General features: G+C 39.1%; 1 protein-coding gene across 1 annotated transcript; it reads right to left on the bottom strand.

Annotated features, from left to right (window-relative positions):
* Positions 1-8,128: 8,128 nt before the first annotated feature.
* On the bottom strand, positions 8,129-9,058 carry LOC128561306 (olfactory receptor 6C4). The gene has a single exon (XM_053555357.1). It carries the CDS (start codon positions 9,056-9,058, stop codon positions 8,129-8,131), a length of 930 nt encoding a protein of 309 aa, XP_053411332.1.
* Between the last annotated feature and the right edge of the window lie 5,272 nt (positions 9,059-14,330).

The raw sequence follows: 14,330 nt of genomic DNA on the forward strand, positions 1-14,330 counted from the left end.
GGGCTGCAATAAACATTCTGGTACAAATATCTTTGTTATAATGTGATTTTTGGTCTTCTGGGTATATACCTAGTAGAGGAATTATAGGATTGAATGGCAGATCTATTTTTAGATCTCTAAGTGTTCTCCAAACATCTTTCCAAAAGGAATGTATTAATTTGCATTCCCACCAGCAGTGTAAAGAAGTGTTCCCTTTTCTCCACATCCACGCCAACATCTCTGGTCTTGGAATTTTGTGATATGGGCTAATCTTACTGGAATTAGATGATATCTCAAAGTACTTTTGATTTGCATTTCTCTGATGATTAAAGATGATGAGCATTTTTTCATATGTCTGTAGGCTATGTGCCTGTCTTCTTCAGAGAAATTTCTCTTTAAGTCCCTTGCCCAGCCTGTAATGGGATCGCTTGTTCTTTTCTTGCTTATACGTTTGAGTTCTCTGTAGATTCTGGTTATTAAACCTTTGTCGGAGATACAACCTGTAAATATCTTCTCCCATTCTGTGGGCCATTTGCTTGCTTTACTTACTGTGTTATTGGCTGTGCAGAAGCTTTTTAGTTTGATCAGGTCCCAGTAGTGTATTTTTGAAGCTGCTTCAATTGCCCAGGGGGTCCTCCTCATAAAATACTCACCCAGACTGATTTCTTCAAGAGTTTTCCCTGCACTGTCTTCTAGTATTTTTATAGTTTCATGTCTTAAGTTCAAATCTTTAATCCAGTGAGAGTCTATCTTAGTTAATGGTGAAAGGTGTGGGTCCAATTTCAGTCTTCTACAGGTTGCCAGCCAGTTCACCCAGCACCATTTGTTAAATAGGTAATCTTTTCCCCACTGAATGTTTTTAATTGGCTTGTCAAAGATCAAATAATGGTAAGTAGCTGGGTTCATCTCTTGGTTCTCTATTCTGTTCTAGACTTCTACTTCTCTGTTTTTCTGCCAGTACCATACTGTTTTGATCAGTGTCAATTTATAGTATAGTCTGAGGTCTGGTAGCATGATTCCTCCTGCTTTGTTTTTATTTCTGAGTAATGTCTTGGCTATTCGAGGTTTTTTCTGATTCCATAAAAAAATGAAGTATTATTTTTTCAAGATCTTTAAAGTATGACAGTGGAGCTTTAATAGGGATTGCATTAAAATTGTATATTGCTTTGGGCAGTATGGACATTTTAACAATATTGATTCTTCCCAGCCATGAGCATGGTATGTTTTCCCATTTGTTAACATTTTCAGCTATTTCTTTTCTTACAGTTTCATAGTTCTCTTTATAGAGATCTTTCATGTCCTTTGTTAGATAAACTCCCAAATATTTCATCTTCTTTGGCACTACTGTGAATGGAATAGAGTCCTTAACTGTTTTTTCAGCTTGACTATTGTTGGTATATGTAAAGGCTACCGATTTATGAATGTTGATTTTGTATCCTGAGACACTGCTGTATTCCTTGATCACTTCTAAAAGTTTTGTAGTAGAATCCCCGGTGTTTTCCAGATATACAATCATATCATCTGCGAAGAGCAAAAGTTTGATCACTTCTGACCCTATATAGATACCCTTGATCATTGTTTCTTCCCTAATTGCAGTGGCTAAAACTTCCATTACAATGTTAAAGAGCAGTGGAGACAATGGGCAGCTTTGTCTAGTTCCTGATCTGAGTGGAAATGATTTCAATTTAACTCCATTCAATACAATATTGGCTGTGGCTTTGCTGTAGATGGCCTCTATCAGTTTAAGAATAGTCCCTTCTAGACCAATTTTCTTGAGTGTTCTGATCATGAAGGGATGCTGGATATTATCAAAAGCTTTTTCTGCATCAATTGAGAGAATCATATGGTTTTTGGTTTTTAATTTGTTTATGTGCTGAATTATACTTATAGATTTATGGATATTGAACCCAGGCCTTGAGACCCTGGGATAAAACCGACTTGGTCATGATGTATAATTTGTTTGATGTTTGCTGGATTCTGTTTGTTAGGATCTTGTGGAATATTTTTGCATCTATATTCATTAGTGATATTGGTCTATAATTTTCTTTTCTTGTTGGGTCTTTTCCTGGTTTGGGGATCAGGGTGATGTTTGCTTCATAGAACGTGTTGGGTAGTTTTCCTTCTTTTTCTACATTTTGGAGCAGGTTGAGTAGTATAGGTACTAATTTCTCTTTAAAGTTTTGGTAGAATTCTGATGTGAAGCCATTTGGTCCCTGGCTTTTCTTTTTAGGGAGATTTGTATGGTTGATGCTATTTCAGAACTTGATATAGGCCTGTTCAACATTTCCACTTGATTCTGGCTAAGTCTTGGAAGGTGATGTGCTTCCAAGTATTGGTCAATTTCCTTCAGATTTTCATATTTCTGAGAATAAAGTTTTTTGTAATATTCATTAAGGAGTTTTTGAATTTCTGAGGAGTCTGTTGTTATTTCGCCTTTGTCATTTCTGATTGATGGGATTAGAGATTTTACTCTTTTTTTCCTGTTTAGGTTAGCCAAAGGTTTATCTATTTTATTGACCTTTTCAAAAAACCACTTTTGATTTATTGATCTGTTGTATTATTCTTTTGTTTTCAATTTCATTTAATTCTGCTCTAATTTTGGTTATTTCTTTTCTTCTACTGAGTTTGGGGTTGGAATGTTCTTCCTTTTCCAGTTGCTTGAGATGTCCCATTAAGTTGTTCACTTCCTCTCTTTCCGTTCTCTTGAGGAAGGCTTGCAGTGCTATACATTTCCCTCTTAGGACTGCCTTTGCGGTATCCCAGAGGTTCTGATAATTCGTGTCTTCATTGTTGTCTTGTTCCACAAATTTGGCAATTTCCTTCTTCATTTCATCTCTGACCCAGCTATCATTCAGCATAAGGGTATTTAACTTCCATGTTTTTGTAGGAGTGTGCAGATTCCTGTTGTTACTGAGTTCAACTTTTATTCCACGGTGGTCTGAGAAGTTGCAAGGAATAATTTCTATTCCTTTAAATTTACTGAGGTTAGACTTGTGACCTAAGATGTGATCAATTTTGGAGTATGTTCCGTGGGCTGATGAGAAGTATGTGTATTCAGTTTTGTTGGGATGAAATGTTCTGTAGATGTCTGCTAAATCCAAATGTTGGATGGTTAGGTTTCAATCTAAAATTTCTTTGCTCAGCTTCTTATTGGAGGATGGATCCAACATTGCCAAAGGAGTGTTAAAATCTCCAACTATTATGGAGCTGGAGGAATTCAAGTTGCTCATGTCTGTTAGAGTTTCTCTTATAAATTGAGGTGCATTCTGGTTGGGTGCATAGATATTAATAATTGAAATCTCATCATATTGAGTATTACCCTTAACAAATATGACATGACCATTCTTATCCTTCCTTACTTTTGTTGGTTTAAAGCCTATTGTATCTGCAAATAAAATTGCAACACCTGCTTTTTTCTGATTACCATTTGTCTTTAAATTCTCTAAATTCTTGAGACAACTTTTGAATTTCTCCTCGAATTTCTAATTCCAACTTTTGAATTGCTCCTTGAATTTCTAATTCCAAATTTTCCTTCATTCTATTAATCTTGTTTGCAATTCAAATTCTGAATTCGATTTCTGACATCTTGGCCAGCTGTTTATGAATGGGATCTTCAGTTACATCTTCCATATCTTTCTATGGGGGGGGTTGATGTATTCTGTTTATTCATGTTACCAGAGTTTTTCCACTGATTTTGCCCCATGATTGTTTTACAGCATTTGATTTTCCCCCTGGAGGTTTGTCAGGGCCCCGTACAGGGCTATGGCCTGAGAAACTGGGGACCTATTTGGTTTGGTGGGGCTAAATGGTTCTATCTTGTTTTCAGCTGGTCTCTGTTCAACCCTAGTGAAACAGTTACTCTGGATTAAGTCTCAGCTGTGGAGAAATACCAGCAATTAATTCACCCTGCCCCCCACAGGCAACAATTGGAAAAGGAAATCAAACCTTCCTACAACCATACACCCAGGGCACCACCTGATTAGTCCTCGGGTGATTGGCTCAGTTCAAAAGGTCCAAATCAATTGTCTCAGTCAGCACGTGACTCAGGTGGGAGAGTTTAAAAGGTCTCTGGCAACTGGATCGGAGGGGTCTGGTGACTACTCCGATATGGCTTGCTCTGGTGCTCCATGGAGTCAGTAGGACCAACCCAGAAAATAGATCAGTCTGGGAAGGTTGATGCCTCCTTCCCCACCTTGCACCTCTGTCATACCCAGTCACTGATAGCCCCACAGGGCTGTGACTCAGTTGCCTGTAGTGAACAGATACTCCAGGGGTTTGTACCTGACTGAATCACAAGGAAATCTATTTCTGCTCAGCCAGGTCACTGCCCTCTGCCTCTGTCTAGCAGGAGGAGGTGAGGCCTCACAACCTCCGGCGCTTGATGGATGCTAGGGGTGTTCACTCAGTTCTAGCCCTGCCCCTGATTGATGTTACTGACAGAAAAGAACAGAACAACTTCGCAGGAATTTGTTTCTGTCCCTGCTAAATTCCCCTGCAGAAGAGAAGCTGTTTTGAGTTCCCAGAGCTGCGCCTCAGGCCCTGTCTTTGCTCCTGCATGTTTTTATTCAGTTAGCTGTCAGTTCTAGCCACCTGTCTTCTTCTTCTTTTTTTTATATATATTTTTATTTTTTTATCAAGTCATAGCTGTGTACATTAATGTGATCATGGGGCACCATACACTAGTTTCATAGACTGTTTGACAGTTTTTCATCACACTGGTTAACATAGCCTTCCTGGCATTTTCTTAGTTGTTGTGCTAAGACATTTACATTCCACATTTACTAAGTTTCACATATACCCTTGTAAGATGCACTGCAGGTGTAATCCCACCAATCCCCCTCCGTCTGCCCCCCTCCCCCCTCCCTCCCCTCCCTTTCTTCTTTTGTCTATAGGCTGATGATCCCCTGAGGGCTGGGTGTGTCTTAGGCTCAGTAAAGTGGTCATTTGGGTCAGCCCTGCCCTGGGAACTTTCCAGCTTTGCGTGTGCGTTTCTAGTCCCCGTGCTCCACCCAGGCCGGTACTGCTTCAGGCAAACCCTTTACTCACGGGGCCTGTGTTTCCGTCCCAGATCTGTTCTGTGGTGGTTGCCACCTGATAGATGCCCGGCCTCCTCTGGTTGCCCAGGGAGACAGGGGGTGTGGCTTTGGAATATTTGGGAGTAAGCCCTATTTTTGCCAAAAGACGGCTGGTACTCTGCACCTCACGGCACCTTCCCTCTGGCATGGTTCCCTCTCAGCCAACCATCCTGTCCTCACTCCCATGCTGCAGAATCAGCACTGACAAGCTGCAGTTTAGGCCCTGTCCACACCCCTTGAGAAATCACCCAAGAATCTGGACTCCTGGGGGACAGGCCTCCAGACCTCAGAGTGAGAGTGGAGGGGAGTGCTGGAGCTCAGAGTTGCAGGTAGAGAATATATACAGTTTTATACAGTTTTATGCCTGGCGGGAGAAAGCCGTGGCACCCTAGTGGGGGAGGTAGGTCCAGTTTTTAGAGGGTCTCTCCTGTAGTGGGAGTGTAGTGGGAGGAACTTTGAACTCTGCTCGCTTGTTTGTGGGGCTCTCTGAGCCATTTTCATCGGGGAGGGGATTCCTGTTGGCTTGGTGATGGATTTTGTACCTTTTGTCTGTATCCTTGTGGTCGCAGCTCACCTCAGGGGGGTCGATGTGCGTTCTTCAACCTTCTCTCTTGGTGCAGCTCTAATCCACCAGATTACTCGCTAAATTTCTGTCCTTTAACTCTCCTTCTGGATGGGAGCCTCTGTGTAAAGCTGGCTTCAGTCAGCCATCTTGTCTCCACCCCTCCCCAGACACTGGTTTTATAGACCATTTGACATATTTTAATCACACTGGTTAACATAGCTTTCCTGGCATTTTCTTAGTTATTGTGTTAAGACATTTATATTCTACATTTACTAAGTTTCACATGTACCCTTGTAAGATGCACTGTAGGTATAATCCCACCAATCACCCTCCCTCCGCCTATCCTCCCTCCTCCCTCCCCCATATTCTTAGGGATCACTTGTTCTTTTCTTGCTTATACGTTTGAGTTCTCTGTGGATTCTGGTTATTAAACCTTTGTCGGAGACATAACCTGCAAATATCTTTTCCTATTCTGAGGGCTGTTTGCTTGCTTTACTGACTGTGTTCGTGGCTGTGCAGAAGCTTTTTAGTTTGATTGGGTCCCAGTAGTGTATTTTTGAAGCTGCTTCAATTGCCAGGGGTGTCCTCCTCATAAAATGCTAGTACGTTCTTTTTGGAATGAATCTTGGATTTGAACTAAACCCCATGTCTTAAACACTATATGGCATTGCTTCCACTTCATCAAAGGTTTTGACAGAAGTGTGGATATGAGGGAACTTAGTGATTAAGGTGTATAGAAATGTTTTAAAAACATTTCTCTACCAATTGGAAGGTAACTCAGTGAATTTGGAATGAACTGAAAGTCATCACTAGTTTCTAGTTAGCAATCAAAGAAACCCAGATATTCAAATAGCAGCATTATTACAGAAAAGAATCTTTATTTAAAAATATTATACATGCTCCAATATTTTCTGTGGTTCTGAAAATTTGCTCTCACGATCAAGTCAATCTAGCTTGCTCCTTGAATACTTGAGAAGCACCATGCTACTCGATGTATTACCACATACAAAGCATATGAATACACCAGATTGCGTTCTGCTTGTACTCCAAACAGTAACCAACATCCTACAATGTGTTAGGATGTTACTAAAGTATGTACAAGTGCTTGGGTTTAAATAAATGTTCTTACTTCCACTGAAGTCAAGGCTCTACCACTGCCTATTCAAATTCAAGTTGTTGCCTTAAATCCAAGTGTGGAGTTTTTTATTTATTTATTTTTTCATGTGTGGAGTTTTTGATGGGGTAGTCTATTCCCAATTGCTTTTCAAGATTCGTAATTTGGAACATTCTACATATGAAATCGAATTGATACTTTATATACTTTTTCACTTTATAAAATAGTCATATATGATTTATGTTAAAAACAAAAGCAAAAATTTGGGGAAAAGTTAAAGAAACGGAGCTAGATAACAATTTCTTTTTTCTAATGGCTAATAAAGTAAACAAAAAGATGAAAATAAAATCACAATAGGAAGAAAAAAAATCACCCAAAACTATGAAAGAGAGAGAAAATAGACTTCATACTGTAAACTTAAAAGATGTTAGCTAAGGAAAGAAACAACAGATTTTGTTTAGGAGAAGTGAGAGGCTTCTTCTAACTTCGCCTCTTGAAACGTCGCAGGGGTCCTCAAACTGTAGCCTGCGGGCCACATGAGGAGGTGTGATTGTATTTGTTCCCATTTTGTTTTTTTACTTCAAAATAAGATATGTGCAGTGTGCATAGGAATTTGTTCATAGGTTTTTTTTTAAACTATAGTCCAGCCTTCCAATGGTCTGAGGAACAGTGAACTGGCCCCCTGTTTAAAAAGTTTGAGGACCCCTGCTAAAGAATGGACATGCAATTCCATTTTCTCCTTATTTTGAGAAAAGTAAACTAAATGTACATTCTCTTCATTTCCTCTTATGAAAAAATGTAAGTTATAATGGCTAAAGTTGAAACATAAAAAAAAAACGGAGGAGAATCAAAATTCCATAATTCAGCTTGATGGAAGGATGGCCTCCGGGTCTCCATGCTGAAGACCTATGCACATACTACACCCCCCTCAAAACAATGCTGGAAATATCTCTTCCTTCCTAAAAACTTCTCTTCACTCATGAATGCCTGACTAACTCCACAGTTTGTAATTATAGTATATGCCTTTATGATCTGGCCTTTTTTACTACAAATTCTCATCTTACCACTTTTCTAAAATAAACAGTATGTTTCACTATAAGAAATTATTTTAAATCATTTCTGGAAAACAGAGCTCACTCTTTCCAACTATTTTTTTTTTGAATTTTCATTCACCCTTCTTAATAACACAATGTTGTTTTATTCCTTATAAACATATCATACAAATATACAGTTTATATGACTTTCTTTCATTCTTAGACTATAGAGTTCTTAAAATTGGGATATATAGGTTTCAATTTTTGTGCTCTGGAGATAGTTAACCACTTGAAAGATGGACACTTAGTGCATATTTATTAAGTGGAAAGTTTTTTTTTTTGTTGAAATGTACTATGGTTTTTAAAATTTCACAATCTTCTTGACAGTATCCTTGAAAGCTTGCTTCACTTGCTGATTTCTTAGGGTATAAATAAAGGGGTTCAACAAAGGGGTAACTGAAGTAATGAGAACAGCTATCCCTTTGTTGAAGGCACCACTTTCTTTTGCAGAGGGATTAATGTACATGAACATGCAGCTGCCATAAGAGAGTGAGATGACAATCATGTGGGAGGAGCAAGTGGAAAAGGCCTTTGTCCTTTGCTGGGCAGAAGGGATCCTGAGAATGGTCCTAAGAATGTATGTATAAGAAAGTGTCACCAGTGCCAGAGTAACCACTAGGGTCACAACAGCCAAGAGTATGACCATCAGTTCTAAGAAGCTTGTGTCTGAGCAGGCAAGTTCCATGAGGGGCCCGTAGTCACAGTAATAGTGATTCAGAATATTGGAGGCACAGAAATCTACCTGGCTCATTAGGATGATTGGAGGTAAGATAGCTAAGAACCCTCCAAGCCAGGAGCAGAACACAAGTTGTATACAAACTCTTGTACTCATAATGGTCGGGTAATGCAGGGGGTTGCAGATGGCAACGTAGCGATCATAGGACATGGAGGCCAGGAGGTAAAACTCTGTTGCCCCAAGAAATATAGCGAAGAAATACTGAGTCAAGCAGCCAGCAAAGCTGATAACTTTATTCCCTGTTGTCATGCTGGTCAGAAATCTGGGAATAAAGATGGATATGAAGGAAATTTCTAATAAGGAGAAATTCCGGAGGAAGAAATACATGGGAGTCTGGAGGTGGGGGTCTAGCAAGGTGAGGATGATGATCGTCAGATTGCCTAGGACACTTAGCATGTAGGTTAGCAACAGAAAGATGAATATTAACACTTGGAGTTCAGGTTGATTTGTGAGGCCTAATAGAATAAACTCACTAAACATGGTTCTGTTTTTCATTATTGACCTTCAGTAGATACATCTAAAGGGAAAAAATGAGAATGATGAAATCTGAAGAGTTTCTCAGAGCAGAAGAGATAAAGCTGATTTTAACCAGCAGAATCAGGTCATTCATTACTCACCATCCAACTGGCCCAAACCTGTGTCCCACTGTAGTGCACTTGGCTCCATGGAAGTCCCATATCTTCCACGTGAGTCATCTCATTCCTAGAATTGTTTTCATTTCTCAAGTTGACACATTCCTGGGCATTTAACAAAATGTATTACAGAATTTTTACTCACATTGTTTTTCAGAAGAATATGTTTTTTGAACCTATTCTTTCCTATCAAAGTGTTTATGAAATTTTCACATTTAAACCATTCACCCTTGACTTTATTAATCTCTCCTACTCTGTGCTCTTGGAAGAAACCTCTTACCTGATTCTGTTTTCTGTGCTTTCCCGTTTTCACTGACTATCTGCTAGGGATCCTCATCTCCATCTCTGTCCAAACCGCTGACATCTTTACCTGAGAAACAAGTAGGTATCTCTTCACAAGGATGATGCTGAAGATCGTCTCCTTTTATATTGTTAGCCTTTTCCTCTGTGGGAACAAGGCTGAGACATCACTAAGTCATATTAATTATCATTTTCTTACATGTTCCTCTGCTCCATCCAGAGTTTTTTAGGCATTGATTTGAGATATATCTCTGTGACTAGAATCTTGAGAGATCAGTAGGAACTATCACAAAATACATTTTGCTCAAAGTCTTAGAGTCCTCAATGGCAGCTAAGGATGACAGTTCATCATGACCCAAACATTCCTGTTCTCTGTTCTTGGCACACAGAACCTGGGAAGAGGAACATCCATGTTTATTTTTATTTTTATTTTTTTATTAAGTAATTTGTACATAGATCATGAGTGTATTTATGCCATTCTGGGATTCAATGTGTTGATTATTTGTACAAATTGGAGTGCTTACATCCTACTAATTAACATAGCCTTCACCTCATTTGTCCACTTACAGTGTTAAGACATTTGTGTTTTACACCTGATAGATCCAATATGTACTTGCAATATGCTCCATAGGTGTGATCCCACTATTAACCCTCCCTCTGTCGACCCACATCTTTCCCTTCCCTTTCCCTTCCTTCCTTCATCCTGGGCTATAGTTGTGATTCATCTTTCATATGAAAGTGTGAGTGATTATAAATTGGTTTCATAGTGAAATTCATGTTTTTGACAATAAGAGTTCCTTGTAGATGAATTGGCAATTCCTTAGGAAAGGAGAATTTGGTGGTGGTATTCTGTGTGCATCTTTAGATTTCTTCTGATTAAGAAGCAAAGATGAGGCTCAGCGTAGCTCAGCAGCTAGGGTGCAAGCCACATATACCAGGACTGGTGGGTTCGATTCTGGCCTGGGGCCTGCCAAATGACAATGACAACTACAACAACAGCAACAACAACAAAAATAGCCAGGCGTTGTGGCAGGTGCTTGTAGTCCCACCTACTTGGGAGGCTGAGGCAAGAGAATCGCTTAAGTCCAAGAGTTTGAGGTTGCTGTGAGCTGTGATGCCACAGCACTCTACCCAGGGCAACATAATGAGACTCTGCCTCAAAAAAAAAAAAAACAATAAGGAAAGGTAATTTAAAGATACACCTCTAATTCACATGCGGGCAGATTAGAAAAACCATATAATTGTAATCATTCTTGTCCATTTCACCATTTTCCCATACAGCTTTGGAGATATTAGGGGATGTTAAACAGTGACCTGGATTTCTTACAAACCTTTCTTTCCTATTTATACTAACCTGTTTGTTTGGAAAGTATTGCATTTCTTCCAGATTGATTTCATGATCCACGTTTGTAGAATGATAACATTAGTCACTTAAAAAATATATAATGCTCATGCCTTCAATGATCTGAATGACTGCAGTGAGAGGTTCATTTTGTTGTTTTTAAGAGGTAAAGCAAAGATGAGATCTGCCACATGAATCTGAGCAGTATAAAATTTATCATATTTTCTATAGGAGTCTCATCTACATTCTATCCTTCTCTTAATAGGAGTATCCAAGTATGTGAGTTGTAGCTAGGAAAGATGTATATTATCTTCCATTTTAAGAATTGAAGCCAAAATCAAATCACAGTTCCTGAGAGATACAGTCCTTTAAATGTGCTATAAAAAGGAAAAATAATAGTCCCCAAACAGTTATAAAATTAGAAGAAAAGACTTTGATAGACTGAAAATTTCTTATTTCTGTTCTAAGAGATATTACGTTGAAGTCCACAGAAGGCTGGGTATAGCCTCCTTGCAGTTTCTGTATTAGCTAGAGTGACACAGGTTTCATCTGCTCTTTTTGAGAGCAAGCACATAGGGATCAATTTCCTGAAGAAGCTAAAGATGCCCTGTGGACCCAGGTTCAAAAGGTACTAATGAATCTCAATTGTTGTCAACTTTGAAAACAAACTGTAAACATATGGCCCAGAACAAAGGCTCTAGAGAGACCACTGAGAATCCATAAGAGAATCTGCCACAGCCACGAAGTGGAGAAGTTTGGAGCAATGGAGTGAGGCTCCCTAGGGGTGCCTATGCCTGGTCTACTCCTTGCTCTTACTGTAGCCAGGTGCGATGGCACCAGAAGTCAAACACTCATGTAGGTTAAAATTGTCCTTTATTAGCATGATTCAGAATCCCAGGAAGACAGTGAGACCATTCTTAAATGATCATTCTGTTTTACGCACAGGGGACTTTGAGTTCTTTTATTTTTTCTTTTTTGTTTTTAATTAAAAAAAATTTTTTTTCCTTTGGAAATGGAGTCTTACTCGGTTGCCCATGCTAGAGTTCCCTGGCTTCAGCTTAGCTCACAGCAAACTCAAACCCCTGGGATCAAGGGATCCTCTGCCTCAGCCTTCACAGTATCTGGGACTACAGGCACCTACAACAATGCCTGGCTAATTTTTTTTTCATTGTTTTTTAGTAGAGACCAGGTCTTGCTCTTATTCAAGCTCCTCTTGAACTTCTGAGCTCAAGGAATCTTGTCAGGATTGCAGGAGCCACCATGCCAAGCCTCTCATGCTCATTCTTAAGTTATTATATTTTAGTTACATATCATGAAACCCCTTTTCCAGTGTTGCAGGACATTAATTATACATCATTAAGCCCTTTTGTCTTAAGCAGTAGGGCACTAACTATGCAGAATCAACCTTCTAATCTCAATAGCAAATAGTAGAATACTTTTTGTTTTTATTAAATCATAGCTGTGTACATCAATATGATCATGGGGCACCATACACTTGTTTCATAGAATATTTGACACATTTTCATCTCATTAGTTGACATAGCCCTCCTGGCATTTTCCTAGTTACTTTGCCAAGACATTTACATTCCACGTTTGCCAAGGCTCACATGTACCCTTGTAAGATGCACCACAGGTGTGATCCTTTCAATCTCTCTCCCTCTACCCACCTCCCCCCTCCCTCCGCATGCTTTCCCCCTTCCCCCTGTTCTTAGGTTGTAACTTGGTTATAGCTTTCATGTGAAGGTCCTAAGTTAGTTTCATAGTAGGGGTGAATACATTGGATATTTTTTCTTCCATACTTCAGACACTTTACTGAGAAGAATATGTTCCAGCTCCATCCATGTAAACATGAAGGAGGTAAAGTCTCCATCTTTCTTCAAGGCTGCATAGTATTCTATGGTGTACATATACCACAATTTGTTAATCCATTCGTGGATCAATGGGCACTTGGGTTTCTTCCATGACTTAGCAATTATGAATAGGGCTGCAATAAAGATTCTGGTACAAATATCCTTGTTATGATGTGGTTTTTGGTCTTCTGGGTATATGCCCAGCAGAGGGATTACAGGATTGAATGGCAGATCTATTTTTAGATCTCTAAGTGTTCTCCATATATCTTTCCAAAAGGAATGTATTAGTTTGCATTCCCACCAGCAGTGCAAAAGTGTTCCCTTTTCGCCACATCCACGCCAACATCTCTGGTCTTGAGATTTTGTGATATAGGCTAGTCTCACTGGAGTTAGATGATATCTCATAGTAGTTTTTTTTTTTTTAATTTTTTTATTTCATTTTATTTTTTTTTTTGGTTTCTTAAAAAAAACCTTTCCTTTTTTTTTATTGTTGGGGATTCATTGAGGGTACAATAAGCCAGGTTACACTGATTGCAATTGTTAGGTAAAGTAAGTCCCTCTTGCAATCATGTCTTGCCCCCATAAAGTGTGACACACACCAAGGCCCCACCCACCTCCCTCCTTTCCTCTTTCTGTTCCCCCCCATAACCATAATTGTCATTAATTGTCCTCATATCAAAATTGAGTACATAGGATTCATGCTTCTCCATTCTTGTGATGCTTTACTAAGAATAATGTCTTCCACGTCCATCCAGGTTAATATGAAGGATGTAAAGTCTCCATTTTTTTTAATGGCTGAATAGTATTCCATGGTATACATATACCACAGCTTGTTAATGCATTCCTGGGTTGGTGGGCATTTAGGCTGTTTCCACATTTTGGCGATTGTAAATTGAGCTGCAATAAACAGTCTAGTACAAGTGTCCTTATGATAAAAGGATTTCCTTCCTTCTGGGTAAATGCCCAGTAATGGGATTGCAGGATCAAATGGGAGGTCTAGCTTGAGTGCTTTGAGGTTTCTCCATACTTCCTTCCAGAAAGGTTGTACTAGTTTGCAGTCCCACCAGCAGTGTAAAAGTGTTCCCTTCTCTCCACATCCATGCCAGCATCTGCAGTTTTGAGATTTTGTGATGTGGGCCATTCTCACTGGGATTAGATGATATCTCAGGGTTGTTTTGATTTGCATTTCTCTAATATATAGAGATGATGAACATTTTTTTATGTGTTTGTTAGCCATTCGTCTGTCGTCTTTAGAGAAAGTTCTATTCATGTCTCTTGCCCATTGATATATGGGATTGTTGGCTTTTTCCATGTGGATCAATTTGAGTTCTCTATAGATCTTAGTTATCAAGCTTTTGTCTGATTGAAAATATGCAAATATCCTTTCCCATTGTGTAGGTTGTCTCTTTGCTTTGGTTATTGTCTCCTTAGCTGTACAGAAGCTTTTCAGTTTAATGAAGTCCCATTTGTTTATTTTTGTTGTTGTTGCAATTGCCATGGCAGTCTTCTTCATGAAGTCTTCCACCAGGCCAATATCTTCCAGTGTTTTTCCTATGCTTTCTTTGAGGATTTTTATTGTTTCATGTCTTAAATTTAAGTCCTTTATCCATTTTGAATCAATTTTTGTGAGTGGGGAAAGGTGT

The sequence above is a fragment of the Nycticebus coucang genome, chromosome 12, assembly GCF_027406575.1.
Source record: "Nycticebus coucang isolate mNycCou1 chromosome 12, mNycCou1.pri, whole genome shotgun sequence".
Lineage (NCBI taxonomy): Eukaryota > Metazoa > Chordata > Mammalia > Primates > Lorisidae > Nycticebus > Nycticebus coucang.